The sequence below is a fragment of the Ranitomeya variabilis genome, chromosome 1, assembly GCF_051348905.1.
Source record: "Ranitomeya variabilis isolate aRanVar5 chromosome 1, aRanVar5.hap1, whole genome shotgun sequence".
Lineage (NCBI taxonomy): Eukaryota > Metazoa > Chordata > Amphibia > Anura > Dendrobatidae > Ranitomeya > Ranitomeya variabilis.
This window is the reverse complement of record NC_135232.1, coordinates 677,759,952-677,777,255: the sequence shown is the minus strand read 5'-3', so window position 1 is coordinate 677,777,255 and position 17,304 is coordinate 677,759,952. Positions and strand designations below refer to the sequence as shown.

Genomic DNA, 17,304 nt, shown 5'->3' with positions numbered 1-17,304 from the left:
TTCTGAGATTCCTTCCTCAGCTGGCCTCGTTTATGGCTAGGCTGGCCTCCCTATTTAACTCCACTCAGATCATTACTCCATGCCAGCTGTCAATGTCTTAGTACTGGTTCAGATCTTTCCTGGATCCTTCTGACGACCTGTCTACTCCAGCAGAAGCTAAGTTCCTGCTAGTTATTTTTCTGTTCATTGTTTTCTTGTCCAGCTTGCTATCATGATATTGCCTTGCTAGCTGGAAGCTCTGGGATGCAGAGTGGCACCTCCGCACCGTGAGTCGGTGCGGGGGTCTTTTTGCACACTCTGCGTGGTCTTTTGTAGTCTTTTTGTGCTGACCGCAAAGATACCTGTTCTATCCTCTATCTGTTTAGTGAAGTCTGGCCTCCTTTGCTAAAACCTGTTTCATTCCTGTGTTTGTGACTTCCATCTTAACTCACAGTTAATATTTGTGGGGGGCTGCCTTTTCCTTTGGGGAATTTCTCTGAGGCAAGGTAAGGCTTTATTTCCTATCTTTGGGGGTAGTTGGCTCTTGGGCTGTGAAGAGGCGTCTAGGCAGAGTTAGGTACGCTCCACGGCTGTTTCTAGTGTGTGCTGATAGGATTAGGGTTTGCGGTCAGCAGAGCTCCCACTTCCCAGAGCTTGTCCTGTATTCAAGTTTAACCATCAGGTCATTCCAGGTGCTCCTAACCACCAGGTCCATAACAGGTTCCCAGGGTCTGAAGGAGAGGAAACTCTCCTTCAGGCCCTAGGATCCATATTCATGCAAAAAATAAAGAATTAAAATAAAAAATATGGATATACTCAGCCCTCCGGCGGCCCCTGGACCTTAGCGATGTAACCGGCAGCCTCCGTTCCTAAAAATGCAGAGTGAAGGACCTTCGATGACGTCGCGGCTTGTGATTGGTCGCGTGACCGCTCACGCGACCAATCACAAGCCGCGACGTCATCGCAGGTCCTAAAATCACTGCATTCTTAGGAACGGAGGCTGCCGGTTACATCGCTAAGGTCCAGGGGCCGCCGGAGGGGTGAGTATATCCATATTTTTTATTTTAATTCTTTATTTTTTACATGAATATGGATCCCAGGGCCTGAAGGAGAGTCTCCTCTCCTCCAGACCCTGGGAACCATGCACTGGGAACTTCCGATTCCGAAAATATCGGAACTCTGTATCGGAATTCCGATACAGCAAATATCGGCCGATACCCGATACTTGCGGTATCGGAATGCTCAACACTACCAGTGATAACTGCTGAGAAGGGCCAATGGGTGTATCGCAGCTCAGATCTTACCCAGGTCCTGTGGCCCTGTGAGACAGTCCTCCCGATGTCCTGTTCACCTCTGAACAGGCCACGCGAGTAGGAATCTGGCCGGAAGACAAAGATGTCCGCCAGGAGTCTGCAGGTGTTAGATGCAGTCCAGTGGAGAATCCCTGTGTGCAATGGGAAGCTGCACGTGTAGAGAGGCGGCCGGTAGGAGTGAAATGGCCGCCGGGATTACCATGGTCTCGCTCTGAGTGAGAGGCGCCAAGTGCGTGGGCGGAGCCGCTGGCGCGATGCAATCAAGTGGGTGGAGTGTCCAGGTTGCAGCCTAGAATAGATCGGATTTTCCTGCCTGCAGGTCAGCTGCTGTAGCATGGACGGTGCAGGGCGCCCTCCATCCACCCTCCCGTTGGTCGCAAGGTGGAGATGGACCGTCCGCCTCCTTCAATCCCCACTGTTTATCAGTGATGCAGTGGGGGCCACACGGACTCCATAAGTGCCTCTGGACATTCTAGGGGTTAACTACCCCAGGATGGGACAGGGCCGTTGGTCCGACTGTAATAAGCCCTGCTGCAAGAGGGGATACATGGAGGCGACACTCCATGTTCCAGTCTGTTGATGGTATGGGGAGAGTGGTGCCCTGAAAGGACCCGTCGCCCCTAAAAGAGAGCTCAGGCATGCCATAGTCAACGGTGCAGGAGGGGGTACGTGAAGACGACACTCCACGTTCCCGCTTGTTGGTTTTGGGAGATCAGAACCCTGAAGAGATCCGTCGCCCCCTAAAATCCTTGAAAAAGATTAAGAATCAAAAACACCAAGGTTATTTACCGGTAACCGTTTTTTCCGGAACCCATGACGGCACACCTGAGAGAGGGGATCCGCCCAGTCAGGACAGGAAACCCTACTGAAAATAAAAGGGCGGTACCTCTGTCGCTTCAGTTGGTTTTCAGAGCATGAGAGGCCCCCCTGGTTAGTATACATGGCAATCCATCACATCATATTAACTAACAAAGCACCCAAAACAATAGTGCACACCGAAAGGGTGGTAAAGGGGGGGAATATACAGGTGCCGTCACGGGTTCCGGAAAAACCGGCTACCGGTAAGTAACCGTGTTTTCCCTTCCACCATGACGGCACACCTGAGACATTTTTGTAGAACGAAACCTTAGGGAGGGACCACCGCTTGTAGTACCCTTCTACCAAAGGTTAGGTCAGCAGAGGAAGAAAGATCTAGCCGGTATTGCTTGAAAAAAAGTTGAGGGTGAGGACCAGGTAGTGGCCTTGCAAATTTGATCAATTGATACCTCAGCCTTTTCTGCCCAGGAGGTAGCCACGGCTCTGGTGGAGTGAGCCTTGATGCCTTCAGGAACCGGAGTGCCACCCGCAGAGTAGGATAAACTAATGGCCTCCCTGATCCATCTAGCAAAGGTACTTTTAGCTACCCCGCACCCTCTTTTGCTACCCTGAAAGGCTATCAATAGGGTTTGGTCTTTCCTCCACTGACTAGTTATAGACATGCATTGTAACATAGGTCTTCTTACATCTAGCATGTGGAACTTTTGTTCCCCTGGATTTCTAGGATTACTACAGAATGATGGTAAAGTAATCTCTTGACTCCTATGGAACTTTTGAAACACCTTGGGGAGATACGCCGGGTCTGGTCTTAGAACGATCCTGTCATCAAAAACCTGAGTATAAGGAGGGCATATTGACAGGGCATGTAAATCACTTACCCTACGTGCCGATGTTAAGGCTACTAGTAGAACCGTTTTAAGTGGAAGTAACTTAGATGATAACTCCTGTAAAGGCTCAAAAGGGTCTTCAGTTAGGGCTTCTAAGACTAAATTTAGATCCCAAGGAGGGATTTTTGGGATAACGACCGGTCAAGATCTACTACAAGATTTTATGAATCGTGAAACCCATCTATTTGAGGCAAGATTTCAGTTATATAGGGCCCCCAAGGCTGAAACCTGAACTTTAAGGGTGCTGGTTGCTAACCCAAGATGTAATCCTGCTTGCAGAAATTCTAGGGTAGGACCCACTGGAGCCACCTCCCCCAATGGTTCACCCAGGAAGTCAAGAAAGTTTTTCCATGTCCTACCATAGATCCTAGAGGTTATGGGTTTTCTGCTTTTCAATAGGGTGATTAACTCTGGTGAGAATCCTTGGCGACTTAGTAACGCCCTCTCAAATTCCAGGCTGCCAGATGGAAGCCCTTCACTTGAGAGTGGGTTACTGGGCCCTGGGTTAGCAGGTCTGGAACTTCTGGCAGAATCCATGGGTCTGTTACCGACATCTGTCTTAGAAGGGAGAACCATGGTCTCCTTGGCCAGAATGGAGCTATGAGAATTATTTTTGTTTGATCCTCTCTGATCTTCTGGATCACAGCTGGAATCATCACTATCAGGGGGAATGCGTAGGCTAGAGAAAACTTCCAAGGTATTAGTAGGGCATCTACTGGAAAAGGATGTTCTCTTGGATTTAAGCAGAACTTTTTGACTTTTTTGTTGTGTAAGTTGGCAAACAAGTATATTTCCGGTGTGCCCCAGGCTTGGACGATTTGTTGGAATATCTGGGGGTTTAGGGACCATTCCCCCTGTTTTAAGCCTCTGCGACTCAGGAAGTCTGCTTGTGTGTTTTCTATGCCCCTGATGTGTAGTACCTTCAGGGATGACAGGTGTTGTTCTGCCAACTGAAGGAGTAGATTTGATATTTCCATGAGGCCTTTGGACCTCGTCCCCCCCGATGATTGATATACGCCACTACTGCTCGATTGTCCGTCATGATTCGAGTATGGCGGCCCCGGAGCAAAGGGAGAACAGGTCTTAGGGCTTTTTCCACTGCCAATAGTTCTTTTTCGTTTGACCCATAGTTTATTTCTAGTAAGGACCAGGTTCCTTGTACAGAGTGAGATCTCAGGTGAGCCCCCCAACCTGTACCGCTTGCGTCGGTCGTGATGAGGTCTTTGACCGGATTTTGCCACTGGACCCCCATTGTCAGGTGTTCTTCCACCGTCCACCACACTAGGGAATCCCTTACGCCCAGGGAGAGGCATAGATTTCCTTCTTCTTTCCGTCTTTGAGCTCAGAGAACTTCCCACTGTAGTCGTCTTAGGTGGAATTGTGCCCATCCTACTGTCAAGGTGAAAATATATTTTCTTATATACCTTTTGTATTTTTATATATTTTATACTGTGAAACAATAAGTTTTTCCTATCTGCTAGCAAATGCAAATGTAATTGTATCTAAAGATGGCTGCCAGTGTTCATTCTTCATTCCAGTTTAGAATGTGAAGGGTTAAGTTTCATTTCTCCTGAAAAGATAACTCTGGAATGTGAAGAAAGAAGTAACCACCGGGAGACGTTCTGACGAATCAGAGAGAGAGACTGAGCACTAGATGTATGCTGCTTAAACCCCGCCTATTGCATTCCTTTTTAGTACTGTGTATTGGAAAATAAAGTTCAGTTGTTGGTATGACTGTGGCTGACACATAGTCACATGAGCATGCACTGAGATTGAACCAGCTACCTGTCTGACTCATTCTTACCCGGTACCACATGCTTATAGTTTAATTTGGAATGACTGGTGAATGAGGGTATATTGTCGTTACGACCCCGACACTACTACCGGAATACACGATGTTAACGAGCCTAGTAGGGACATCGCCTTTCTTAGAGTCATTGCTGGATAATGTATTGCTGTACCGGCCAGGTTTATTATCTTGGCTACTTTGTTTTCTGGGAGGAGACAGAGCTGACGCTCGGAGTCCAGCATTAACCCCAGGAAGAACTGTAGTTTTACTGGTACCAATCTTGACTTGGGGATATTTATTATCCAACCCAGCTCCATTAGAGTTGATGTTACCGCTGATACTTGATGAGTGCAGTGGGACTCTGACCTCCCTATTACAAGGAAATCGTCCTGATATGGGACAATTACTACATCCCGGGACCGGAGGTATGACATTACTTCCACCATTACTTTGGTGAAAACCCTGGGGGCTGTGGACAGGCCGAATGGAAGGGCTGTATATTGGTAATGTTTTAACTGATTTTGAATATAGAGGGCTACTCTCAAGTATTTCCGATATTCCTGATGTATTGGCATATGGTAGTACGCATCTTTTAAGTCTATTACTGCCATGAAGCAGTGTTGGAAGATAAGTTTTATGGTCGTGTTGATAGACTCCATCTTGAAGGAGTAGTTCTCTATCGATTGGTTGAGTTTCCTTAGATTTATAATAGTTCTCCAAGAGCCATCCGGTTTTTGGATTAAAAAGAAGGGGGAGTCGTTATTGGAAGCAATCAAAATATCCCTCACGTGTCGAGTTTGTTACAGAGCTCAATCATATTTTTAGAATGGAGCAATTGATTGGTCAGGACACTGGAACCTCAGATAAAGTATTAAATACTTGGTCTCCCTGGATTATCTTTAGAGAGACTGAAGAGCTGAATAATTGGCTTGCTAATTAACTTAATTGGGACCGTTGAAGCCTTGATATATACATTTTCTCGAAAAAGAGACAAATAATGTAATGCCACAAAACCATACAACCAAGTTCATCTGGACTGGATCCCAGACCCACATTTCCCGTCCTCTAACCCCTCTTCCCCATTTTCCTCCCCTCACACACACCATCCCTCCCCCCCCTCTTTTTTTTTTTTTTTTCCTTTCTCTTCTTCTTTCCCTTTTTTTCCTCACTCTATACTTTTCTCTATTCTATTTCTCTAGGTTAAGTTGCTAAAAGTAATATGTTTATAAGACTGATAATACAATATTTTGTTTTCAAACCCAACTCTCTTTAGGAGACAGTCATACTTATATCTTCAAAATGAAGAAGAGACATCTATTGACTCCAAGCAAAGTTATTTATCTATCATATTCACTTTACTCCATTATAAGTGAATATAATTGCAATTTATTGTTTTGATTCTTGTATATGCTTATTTACAGCTCAATAAACTTGATTTACACAAAAAAAAAAGAAGGGGGAGTAAAATCCGCCTCTTTCTTCCCGAGCCGGGACTTCCTGAAGAACCTTTTTGCGAATGAGTCCCAAGAACTCCGTCTCCAGGGCAAATTACTCCTGTTGGGACCTTCTCCGGGGAGTTATTATAAAGTTTTGCCTGGGTGGACTAATTAATTTTATTTTTAGGCCGTCTTTGATAATATTTACGACCCAGGTACTGGGGGAGATATTTACCCAGGCCGGAAAGAAGAGGGAGAGTTTTCCTCCCACTTCTGGCGTAATGTCATTGGGGGGATTTTTTTTGCTGATATTGGGAAAAACTTTCTTTTTATCCCCTGCATGTTCCAGAATCTCTTCTAGTTTTTTTCCAAAAAGGAGTTAGCCGTCACATGGAATGGAGCACAGCTTATGTTTCGATGGCAAATCCCCCGGACAACCCTTGAGCCAAAGGGCTCTTCTTGCCGCATTGGACAAGCTCGCCGCTCTGGCTGTTAGTCTTGCGGAATCCGCGGAAGAGTCTGCCAAGAAAGCTGCTGCTCCTTGCACTAAAGATATATTTGCAAGAATGTCGCCTCTGGGTACTTTGTCCCTTAGCTGATCCTCTATCTGCTGTAGCCAGACCATGAGAGCACGGGCCGTACATGTCCCAGCAATTGCTGGATTCAGGCCCCCCGCTGAGGCTTCCCAGATATGTCTCAGAAAACTATCTGCTTTTTTATCAAGCGGGTCTTTGAGAACACCCGAGTCTTCTAATGGAAGGGACGATCTTTTTAAACATTTGGCTACTGCCCCGTCAATTTTAGAGATTTTCTCCCAGGATTCAGAGTCTTTTTCTTCAAAAGGATATCTTCTTTTGGATGAAAAAGGCAAAGTACCCATTTTTTCAGGTTTTTTCCACTCTTTCTCAATTAATGCTTTGATTTTCGCATTGACCGGAAACGTGCGTTTCCTTTTCTCTTCTAAGCCACCAAACATGACATCTTCTAGTGACCTAGGTGTCTTCTCTTCTTTAAGACCCATTGCAGATCTAACTGCTTTAACTAATTTGTCTACGTCCTCAGTTGGAAAACATGGACGACCTCCTGAATCACTGTCCGAGGAGGAATCTGAAGACTGGACAGAGGCCGAGGAGGTAGATCGGGACAATTTACGACTCTCCTGTCTCTGAGAGGCATCTGACTCTGTAGACGCCTTACGGCTTCTCCTTCTCAGTTTATTAAGGGCCATTTTCAAGGAGTCTTATTTCAGCCTGTATTATGGCTTTAAGGCTAGTGGCGAAATTAGGGGTCTCTTCTTGTATAGTTTTACTAATGCAGTTAGCACAGAGATCCTTCTGCCACTGAACTGCAAGCGGGTCTTTACAAAGGGCACACTCTCGGGTCTTTGTTTTACCGCTAGCTTTCCTGAACCCTTAGTGATCAAAACAGAAAAAATGGACCCTGTTACCATAAGAGTGACATTCACGTGGATCACTCACCATCGCCGACAATCAAGGGTACCGGTTTTGGAGGCTTGACAGATGCACGTGAAGCGTCCCTCCTGGACGCCGACGAATCTTGCCGGACAGGACAACTGCTGTTCCTACCACTTGAGCGGCTGCTCCTGGTATGCTGGTGGCTCGGCAAGGCATCTGGCGAGAGCTCCTGCTGCTGCGATGGCGGCTGCTGCTGCTCTTGCTGCCCCACTTCCATGATGAAGTTTCTGGGCACGAGTGCGTCTTCTGTGGTTATCACCCCTTTTATGGGGGATCCACTGTACTCCCCGCCTCCTCCGGTGCCCAATAGTGGCCCCTCCCCTGCTCTGCCGCACCGCCGGAGTCTTTATCCACCGGCCGGCGTTTTCTTCATGGGCGCCGCCATCTTGGATCCGGTGCCCGCCCCCGACGTCACGCGGACATGCTCATTCCCAGCGTGCCTTACGCGTGACGTCAGACAGGCGACCCGGAAGCGGCCGCCACACCTGGACGCCGGCAGTGAGAGGAGGGCGGCGTGGCAACCATGGAAGGAACCCGGCCATGCTACACAAACGCCCGCTTGGACGCAGAGACCCGGAGGACCTGCAGACGGTGCATCCAGGACCCGAACTACGACGCACAGGCGCTGCCTGTTCTTCCACGCCAGGACGGGACCTGGGTAAGTGGAATCACCGCCGTGTGTTCAGCACAAGGGTCCCTGTCAGGACAGGAAACCCAATGAAGCGACAGAGGTACCGCCCTTTTATTTTCAGTAGGGTTTCCTGTCCTGACTGGGCGGATCCCCTCTCAGGTGTGCAGTCATGGGGGGGAAGGGAAAATAAAACATTGTGGTCTGAAGACCAGACCCATGTGCCTCCTACAGACACCAAGCATGAACTGGTTTGCCTGGAGCCAGTGTGTGGGGTGTATACTGTGTGCCAGCCTCCTAGTGGCAGCAGCATAACACCCATGGTCCTGTGTCCCCCAATGAGGCAATGAAGAAAGTTGTATATTTTACTATATTTGATCATACTGCTCCTTCTGTGACGCTATAGGTATATGATATGTGCTCGTATAGGATGTTCGAGAGTCCCTGCGGCTGTTAGACAGCCTCAATACATGTGAGGTATGCATTTTACTAAAACAAAAAAAAAACAGCATGAACAAAAGAGTCAGGTGGCTTGGAAGGTTAAAGGGGTCATTTGCTATTGTACAACACTCTTTAAAACTATGTTGGTGCCGTGTCACATAACTGCTGCAGTCAGTCAGTAGTTGATCAGTTGCAGCCATTCAGAGGAGAGAATGTTTTTTTTTTCCCCATTGACAAATCCTATAGTCCTCAAGTCATTCATTTCCAAAATCTTCTGGGTTCTAACACAGAAAACTTCACATCTCATATACTCAGTAAAGCTAGGATATGCCAGCAGTGTCCCATCATCAGTTTGAGTCTGAATAGGTTTGTTGTTTTATATCGCTTTATTGGGGGGGGACACAGGTAACCATGGGGTGTATGCTGCTGTCGCTAGGAGACTGACACTAGGCAAAAAACGAAAATAGCTCCTCCTCTGCAGTATACACCCACAACAGGCACAAAGCAACTCAGTTTAAACTTAGTGTCCTGGGCCAGACTGGCTATCTGGCAAATGCCAGAAGGGCCTGTCTGGTCATGGGCTGCCTTGTCTGCTATGTTGTTAACAGAAGCGGTGTTCTCAAGATACCCATACTGGTAAGAGTTGTGATGGAGCACAAAGTTGCTGACTGTCACTTAACCCAGTAGCCCACGGATATCATTAGACATATTGGTCTTGTAGAAAATCTTCCTTTCCTCCATCCAGGGCAATATTAGTAATATATCCCATCTGGTTCTTGGGGACGGGGACAACATGGGCCTGTGCGATTTCAAATGCCAGGACTGAATTTCAGCCCCAGTCCGTACCTGTTAGTGTCTGTAGGAGTCGGACCTTGATCTGATCCCAGATTTGCAGTTTTCCTTTCAGGTATCTTGTTGTGTGTTATTAATCTTTTCCCTTTGCCTTTCAGGTTTCTTCGTCTTCTGGGTAACAGGGTGTAGTTTCTCACTCTGTTTTACTGTACTTATGCGACCGAGAGACCAGTGTGGTGTCACCCACATCACCCACTCTCAAACCCGCAGGCAGGACCTTATCCCGTCACCCTTACGGGTGTTTCAGGGTGATTCCCGGTGACCGGTACTTTGCCTTTTCCCATCCTCACCCCTCTCCTCGGAGAGGGCTGAGAGGAAGACACTGGTCACCAGCGGTGGCCTCCCCCCTTCTTGTAAGGGGTTGATGCAGTCTTCTGCACCATCCGGAGACAGTGCGGGAAGGAGGATCTTGGTTCCCAGCAACCCTGTCTCACCCGAGGGCTCCTGATGTGATCCTCATCTCTCAAGAGGAGCCGGAGACAACTGGCAGGTATGTATGTCCCCCCACTGCAGCGGAGCTTGGCTCCTCTCTTTGCAGGGGATAAGCTTTCTTCCCCGTAAAGCCCCGGCCACTGTGTCCCCCATAGGACTCACCAGTCTCCGCGCGTTTGAAATTCGTGCTTTTATCCTGTGTGCGCGCGCACGCATTCCCCCCCCCCCCCCCCCCCCCGGTATTCACAAGCGCCTTTCCGCATACCGGCGATTCTCTTCTCTGGACACGTCTCCCCCGGTGTGTCAGCCTATCAGCTCTCAGCTTTCTCATGCGGGCATTTTTTGGACACGCCCCTCGCTCTGCACGCGTATTCTAGGCGCCCTTCATTTAATACTATCAGAGCCTCCACCCCGGCAGGTCATCCATTCACAGGGGCTCTTTCACTTTGTTCTGGCCATACCCCCTTGGCGGACAGCCAAACAGCCTGGCAGCTTAGCCACGGCCACCGCTCGCATCACAAGGGTCTGGACAGCATCCATCTTGAACCTTTCACACAATACAAGCCACAGCCCTGGCCTGTCTTCTCCTGCGAACTCCACCTTATCTTCCTGCGGACATCAGACACGGGGGACACAGCTAACCTACGGCTGCCTAATCGTTTGTTCCGGCTAGGCTTTGCCCTCTCCCCTTCCTGGCCTCTGTACCACTATATAGCTCTCCTCAGCAGTATCCCTCCACTATACCTTCTGCAGTATCATCCAGGCTCTACTTATGCCCAATCCTGCAGGGGCTTCTGGTCCTAAGCCCGTTGTGATTCATTACGCCTGTGCCCGCTGTAAAAGAAAGTGGTCTTCAGGTCCGCTGTCCCCTTTCTCCCCATCCTGCAGACCTTCCACCATGTCTGCCCCACAGAAGCACCATAACACCCGGGATGAGAGCACACCCCTCCCTCCGGAGTGGGCTGTTGCTATGTCTCAGTCGGTCGCTGACCTGACTAAAAGTATCCCAGTCCCTGGTCCAGGTCCTAGAACGTCTTCCACATCTCTGCCACTACCAGCCACCACCAGTGCTCCGAACGCCTCTCACAGTGATTCAAACACTCCTGACCTCGACCTTCACAGGGACAGATCGGGTAAAAGACCTAGGAAGCGGAATTGGTCTAGCTCCCCATCTAGTTCACCGGGCCCCTCAGCATCTTCTAGGCTGCCTCTCTCCCCACATTCCCCCCTCCTCGGAGGTGGACTTTGGGTGGGATGTGGATTCTCAGTCCGGGTCTGACTCAGATGCAGACCAGGCTTCCAGGACACAAGACATGGTAGATAGCCTTATCTCGGCTATTATTCAAACTCTTAAACTAATCAGGACAACTCAGTCTCATTCAAGCAGGTTAAAGGGAACCTGTCACCCCCAAAATAGATTATACTCACCCGCTGCAGTCTGGTTAGATGGGCGTCTCAGGTCCGCTCCGGCGCCTCCCATCTTCATTCCATGACGCAGGCGCCAGGCCTCTCTGACCTTTCCGCACTGCAGTACTTTGCTCTGCCCTCAAGGGCAGACAAAGTACACCTGCGCCGGAGCCGCGGCGTGAAGACCAGGAGAGGACGTCATGGAATGAAGATAGGAGGCGCCGGAATGGACCTGCGACGCCCATCAGAGCAGGACCGCCCCTGGGTGAGTATAATCTAACCTCTTTTTCTCCTCTTTCAGGATACATCGGGGGCTTATCTACAGCATTACAGAATGCTGTAGGTAAGCCCCTGATGACGGTTGGCTTAGCTCATCTTCGATTTTGGGGGTGACAGGTTCCCTTTAAGCATCCCTCTCGGATTTTTCCCTATCGCAAGGAGTTTGAGGCTAATATGGCCAAACATTGGGAACATCCCGAAAAGCACTTTCCGGGAACAAAACAGCTAGCCATTCTATATCCCTATGTCCAGATCTTGTCACCAAATGGGCAGAGTCCCCTAAGGTGGATCCACAGGTCTCTCGCCTGTCCTCAACAGTTCTGTCTTTAAAGGACGGTGCGTCTCTTAAGGACGCTAGACAGGCAGATTGAGTCTTTGACCAAATCGGCCTTTGAGGTGACAGGTGCCTCCCTCTGCTTCAGCTTCACCTCCACCTGGGTGGCGAAATCCATATCTGCCTGGGCCAAAATACTCCGCCAGGGCATCTCAGCAGCAGCTCCTCCGGATGAGTTGGCAGAGTTGGAAGACCAGATATCTCATGCTGGCAAACATCTTCTGACCGACTCCTTGGATGCGGCCGCCTGTTCCGCCAGAGCAAGCAGCAACATCATTGCCATACGCCGCATCCTTTGGTTGAAGGTGTGGAATGCAGACCCGACCTCTAAGAAGTCACTCACCAACCTGGCCTTCCAGGGTACTAGGCTCTTTAGGTCCAGGCTGGACCAGATAATTTTGGACACTTCCGGGGGAACAAGCACCTTCCTGCCCCAGTCCAGGCCAAAACTTCTCTTCAACAGAAAAGAACCACTCCCTTTTTGTTCCTTTCGACCTCTCTATTCTTCAGGAACCTCCTCCCAGCACGACCATTCTTCCGCTCCAGGGGAAAGAAGGAAGCCATCCTTCAAACCAGCTCCTCACTGGAGGCCAAAGGGCTGCTCCTCCAAGTCCTCTGGGTCCCACAATCACAGGTTCTCCTTTAAGTAACAGGTCACCCCCACCTGGAAGTCTTTCCAGGGTGGGAGGCCAGCTTCTTCACTTCAGGGATGCATGGATGTGTCATGTCGGACGCAGTTCAGACCAGGTCGTCCGACAGACAGCGGTAATTCCGCTTTTGACCACTATTTACTCATTGGCGTCTGCTAGATTTTGTCTAGCTGTTCAGGGGTTAATTTACCTGATCCTCGGATTGGAAGCTGGGCCATTTCCATGGCCTTTAAATAGTTCTCCTGATCATTGGGCGTCGCCGATTATAGCTTCTGTCTTGCGTTGTTCTCTCGGTCTGGAGTGGAGAGCTGGTGGTTGGAGATTCGTTGCTGGTGGTGTATATTCCTTCGTCTTATTTACTCCTTCCTATATTTGTGTTTATTTTGCCCTGCACATTTATAGTGTATTCCTGAGTGTCTGCGGCGTGGTGTATATTTTCCTTTATCCTTGTCTGTGCTAACTGTGGGTATTTTAGTATTACCTCTTCACTGGGTGGTGGGTGGAGGTTTCAGCCTAGGGCTGAGCTCAGGAGTTAGGGTGAGGTTCGAGGCCTGAACAAGCACACCATCAGTGTAAACTTCAGGTAGAGGGTCAGTCAGGATTTCCCTAGTCTTAGGGAAATTGCAGGGCCCGGGTTATTAGCTCTCGCTCACCTAGTCTCTCCCTGACAGGATGTCGGTGATTGACGACGCCTGGGTCAGAGAGATCGTTACATCCAGCAACAAGATCGACTTCCTTGGAACGAACGGTTTTCAGGGTTCTACTCCAACCTTTTTGTAGTCCCGAAAAAAAGACGTCTCGCTCCGCCGATCTTGGACCTCAAGCAGTTGAATCGCCACGTTTGGATCCGCCACTTCAGGATGGAGTCCATACGCTCAGGAATCGCCTCAATGGAACCAGGAGAATATCTTTGCTCTGTAGACATTCAGGATGCTTATCTTCACATTCCTGTTTGTGTGCAGCATCAGAGATTCCTTCGGTTTGCCATCCAGGATGATCATTATCAGTTCACGGCCCTTCCTTTTGGCCTGACGTCTGCCCCCAGGGTCTTCACGAAGGTCATGGCAGCGGTCATGGCTGGATAGTCAACAAAGAGAAATCCTCCCTTATCCCAACCCAGCACCTAGTGTTCCTGGGCATGGAGTTCGACATGACCCGGGCTTGTGTCTTCCTTCCAAGGGGCAAGTTTTCATCTGTCTGCCAGGGAATCAGATCCCTAAAGCATCCAGTCCCTCTCCCCCTTCAATCCTTCATGAGAGTTCTAGGGAAGATGATTGCCTCCATGGAAGCCGTGCCTTTCGCCCAGTTCCACACTCACCCTCTTCAGCTGGCCCTCCTGTCTGCCTGGGACAAGAGAACAGTCTCCCTAGACCGGCCTGTGCTTCTGCCCCTCAACATGAGAAAATCCCTGACCTGGTGGACGCTTTCCGCCTCAGTCCTGCGTGGGAGGTCCTTTCTTCCCCTTCAGTGGCAGGTCATCAACACCGACGCCAGTCTCCTCGGGTGGGGAGCCATTTTCCTTCAGTACACAGCGCAGGGTGGCTGGAACGCTCAGGAAGCCCTTCTCCCCATCAATCTTCTGGAGATCAGAGCAATCTTCCTTGCCCTTCTCCGCTGGCAGTCGGTCGTGGCTTACATAAACCACTAAGGCGGGACTCGCAGCAAACAGGTCATGGCAGATGTGACAAGAATTCTGCGATGGGCGGAACGTCACGTTCCTGCCATATCAGCAGTTCACATTCCGGGGGTAGAAAACTGGGCAGCCGATTTCCTGAGTCGTCAGGGCCTCACATCAGGCGAGCGGTCTCTCAATTCCGTAGTCTTCAACCAAATATGTCAGAGATGGGGCACTCTGGACGTCGACCTCATGGTGCCTCGGATGAACCACAAGGTTCCTCTCTTCGTAGACAGGTCCCGGGATCCACTGGCCATTGACTGTGATGTCCTAGTAATCCCATGGTCCCAGTTTCAGCTGCCTTATCTTTTTCTGCCTATCCCCCTTATTCCGAGGGTCGTGAAAAAAGACAAAGACAGAAGGGATTCCCATAATCCTAATAGCTCCAGACTGGCCAAGACACCCTTGGTATGCAGAGCCAGTAAACATGCTTTTGGAAGTTCCCTGGAGGCGTCCAGATCTTCTCTCGCAAGTCCCCCTCTTCCACCAGAGTTCTCAGTCTCTGAGTTCAACGGCATGGTTGAGGTCGCAGTCCTGAAGGACACCATGATTAGGGCGAGAAAACCAGCATCCTCGCGCATTTACCACAGGTATTCTAAGGCCTTCTTCCAGTGGTGCGAGGAGAACAACTTGTTTCCAATGTATTTTTTCCTTCCTCCTATCCTGGGCTTTCTTCAAGCAGGTCTTGACTCCGGTCTATCCCTCAGTACCCTCTCAAAGGTCAGGTTTCCGCTCTGTCTGTCCTTTTCCAGAGGGATCTGGCTTTCCTTTCTCAAGTGAAGTCCTTTCTTCAGGGTGTCACCCATCTGGCACCACCTTACCATCCTCCGATAGATCCATGGGATCTTAATGTCTTTCTCAGCGCTTTCCAACGTGCGCCCTTCGAACCCATTCTATACATTTCTTTTGCTTTCCTGTCATTGAAGATGGCCTTCCTAAGCGCCATTACTAGTGATGAGCGAGTGTACTCGTTGCTCGGGTTTTCCAGAGCACGCTCGGGTAACCTCAGAGTATTTGTTAGTGTTCGGAGATTTAGTTTTCATCACCTTAGCAGAATGATTTACAGCTACTACCCAGGCTGAGTACATATGGGGGTTGCCTGGTTGCTAGGGAATTCCCACATGTAATCAAACTGTCTAACAGTCGCAAATCATCCAGCTGCTGCAAGGAAAACTAAATCTCCGAGCAGTCAAATACTCGGAGACCACCAAAGCGTGCTCGGGAAAACCCGAGCAACGAGTACACTCGCTCATCACTAGCCATTACCTCTATTAGGAGGGTTTCCGAGCCGGCAGCATTATCTTGTCGTTCTCTGTTCATGATTCTACATTAGGACAAGACAGTTCTCAGACCAGTTCCTTCCTTTCTTCCCAAGGTGGTGTCTTTTTTTCACATAAATAAGGAAGAACGATTTCCTCATTGATTTATGTCCTTCCCCGGTTCATCCCCAGGAGAAGTCCCTCCACAAGCTGTATTTGGTCAGAGCGATTCGAGTCTATCTTTCTAGGACTGCTTCCTTTCGTTATCTCTGAAGGTAGGCGAAAGGGGCTCCCAGCTTCTAAGTCCACTATCGCCCGTTGGATTCGTTCGGCGATACTGGAGGCTTACCGCGTTCAGGACAAACAGCCTCCTCTGGGAGTGAGGGCTCACTCTACTCGGGCTGTGGGGGCTTCCTGGGCTGTTCGTCATCAGGCTTTGGCCTTACAAATTTGCAAGGCCACGACCTGGTAGTCCTTGCACACATTTGCAAGGTTTTACAGGGTTCATACCTATGCCTCCTCCGATGCAGGGTTGGGTAGGAAGGTGCTGCAGGCAGCAGGTGCGCATCGACCGACCTAAGTCCATTTTCTTGGCATGCTTTCTGTTCCCACCCTTGGGATTGCTTTTGGACGTCCCATGGTTACCTGCGTCCCCCAATGAAGCCATAAAGAAAGAGGGATTTTTGGTACTCACCATAAAATCTCTTTCTTGGAGCCTTCATTGGGGACACCGCACCCTACCTAATTGTTTGTACCGCTTGTTGGGCCTACATGCCTCGTTTTTGGGTTGGTACACATGTTGAGCTTTCGTTGCTTCTCCTACTGCTTTAACACCAACTGAGTTACTTTCTGCCTGTCGGTGGGTGTATACTGCTGGGGAGAAGCCATTTTCCTTTTTTTGCCTAGTGTCAGCCTCCTAGCGACAGCAGCACATACCCATGGTTACCTGTGTCCCCCAATGAAGGCTCCAAGACAGATTTTACGGTGAGTATGAAAAATCCCTCTTTTTTTTTTTTTTTAAAGGCCACAAGGTAGATCATTGACTATCCTGACTCTTTCCCTCATTCCTGGCTCATTATTTATATTTTCTCTGAAACAGCAGTGTACAATGAGCGAGCCTGTCAGTTTTCTGGCACCCATGAATTGGTCAGCAGAACCTAGTGACTATTTCCACACTTGGGTGGACATAACTGCATGGCTCACCCATCACAGAGCTTCTCATCCTCTTCCTCCTCGTCCTCCTCCTCTGACTCTTGATCAGACTCCTCTTGTTTCCGGCTTCTCCTCTCTTTCAATTTGCAGGATAAGCTCCTTCGTCCTGGAGTAGAGTCATTTTCCTTCTTCTCGTCGCTTTTTTCCAACTCCTCTTCCACATCTTTGTTCTCCTTGTTGCTGTCCTTCCTTTTGTCGCAATCTTCAGGATCTGATAACGCTGAAGCTGCATTGCAAGCAAGTCTTCGCCTCCCCTAAAAAAAAAAAAAGGGGTGCATGTTAAACTTATGATCACTAATGGGTTTTCTAGGTATTTAGGAGCGATAACTTCAAAAAAACCACACCTCCAGCAATCTAAGACCCCACAAATGTCCTTCACGTTAGAACTTGTGCGCAAAAAATAGAAGCATGAAGAGCACTTACACATGATCTATGGGGCT

General features: G+C 49.2%; 1 protein-coding gene across 3 annotated transcripts in view; it reads right to left on the bottom strand.

The window, feature by feature from the left end:
- The window catches only part of ARID4A (AT-rich interaction domain 4A), a 99,195-nt gene that overhangs the window by 34,394 nt on the left and 47,497 nt on the right, over nucleotides 1–17,304 (bottom strand). For all 3 annotated transcript variants that reach the window (XM_077264983.1, XM_077265001.1, XM_077264991.1), the window contains exon 16: nucleotides 16,856–17,118. In XM_077264983.1, coding sequence (XP_077121098.1) covers nucleotides 16,856–17,118 — 263 coding nt within the window. The remainder of the gene's footprint in view (nucleotides 1–16,855; nucleotides 17,119–17,304) is intronic.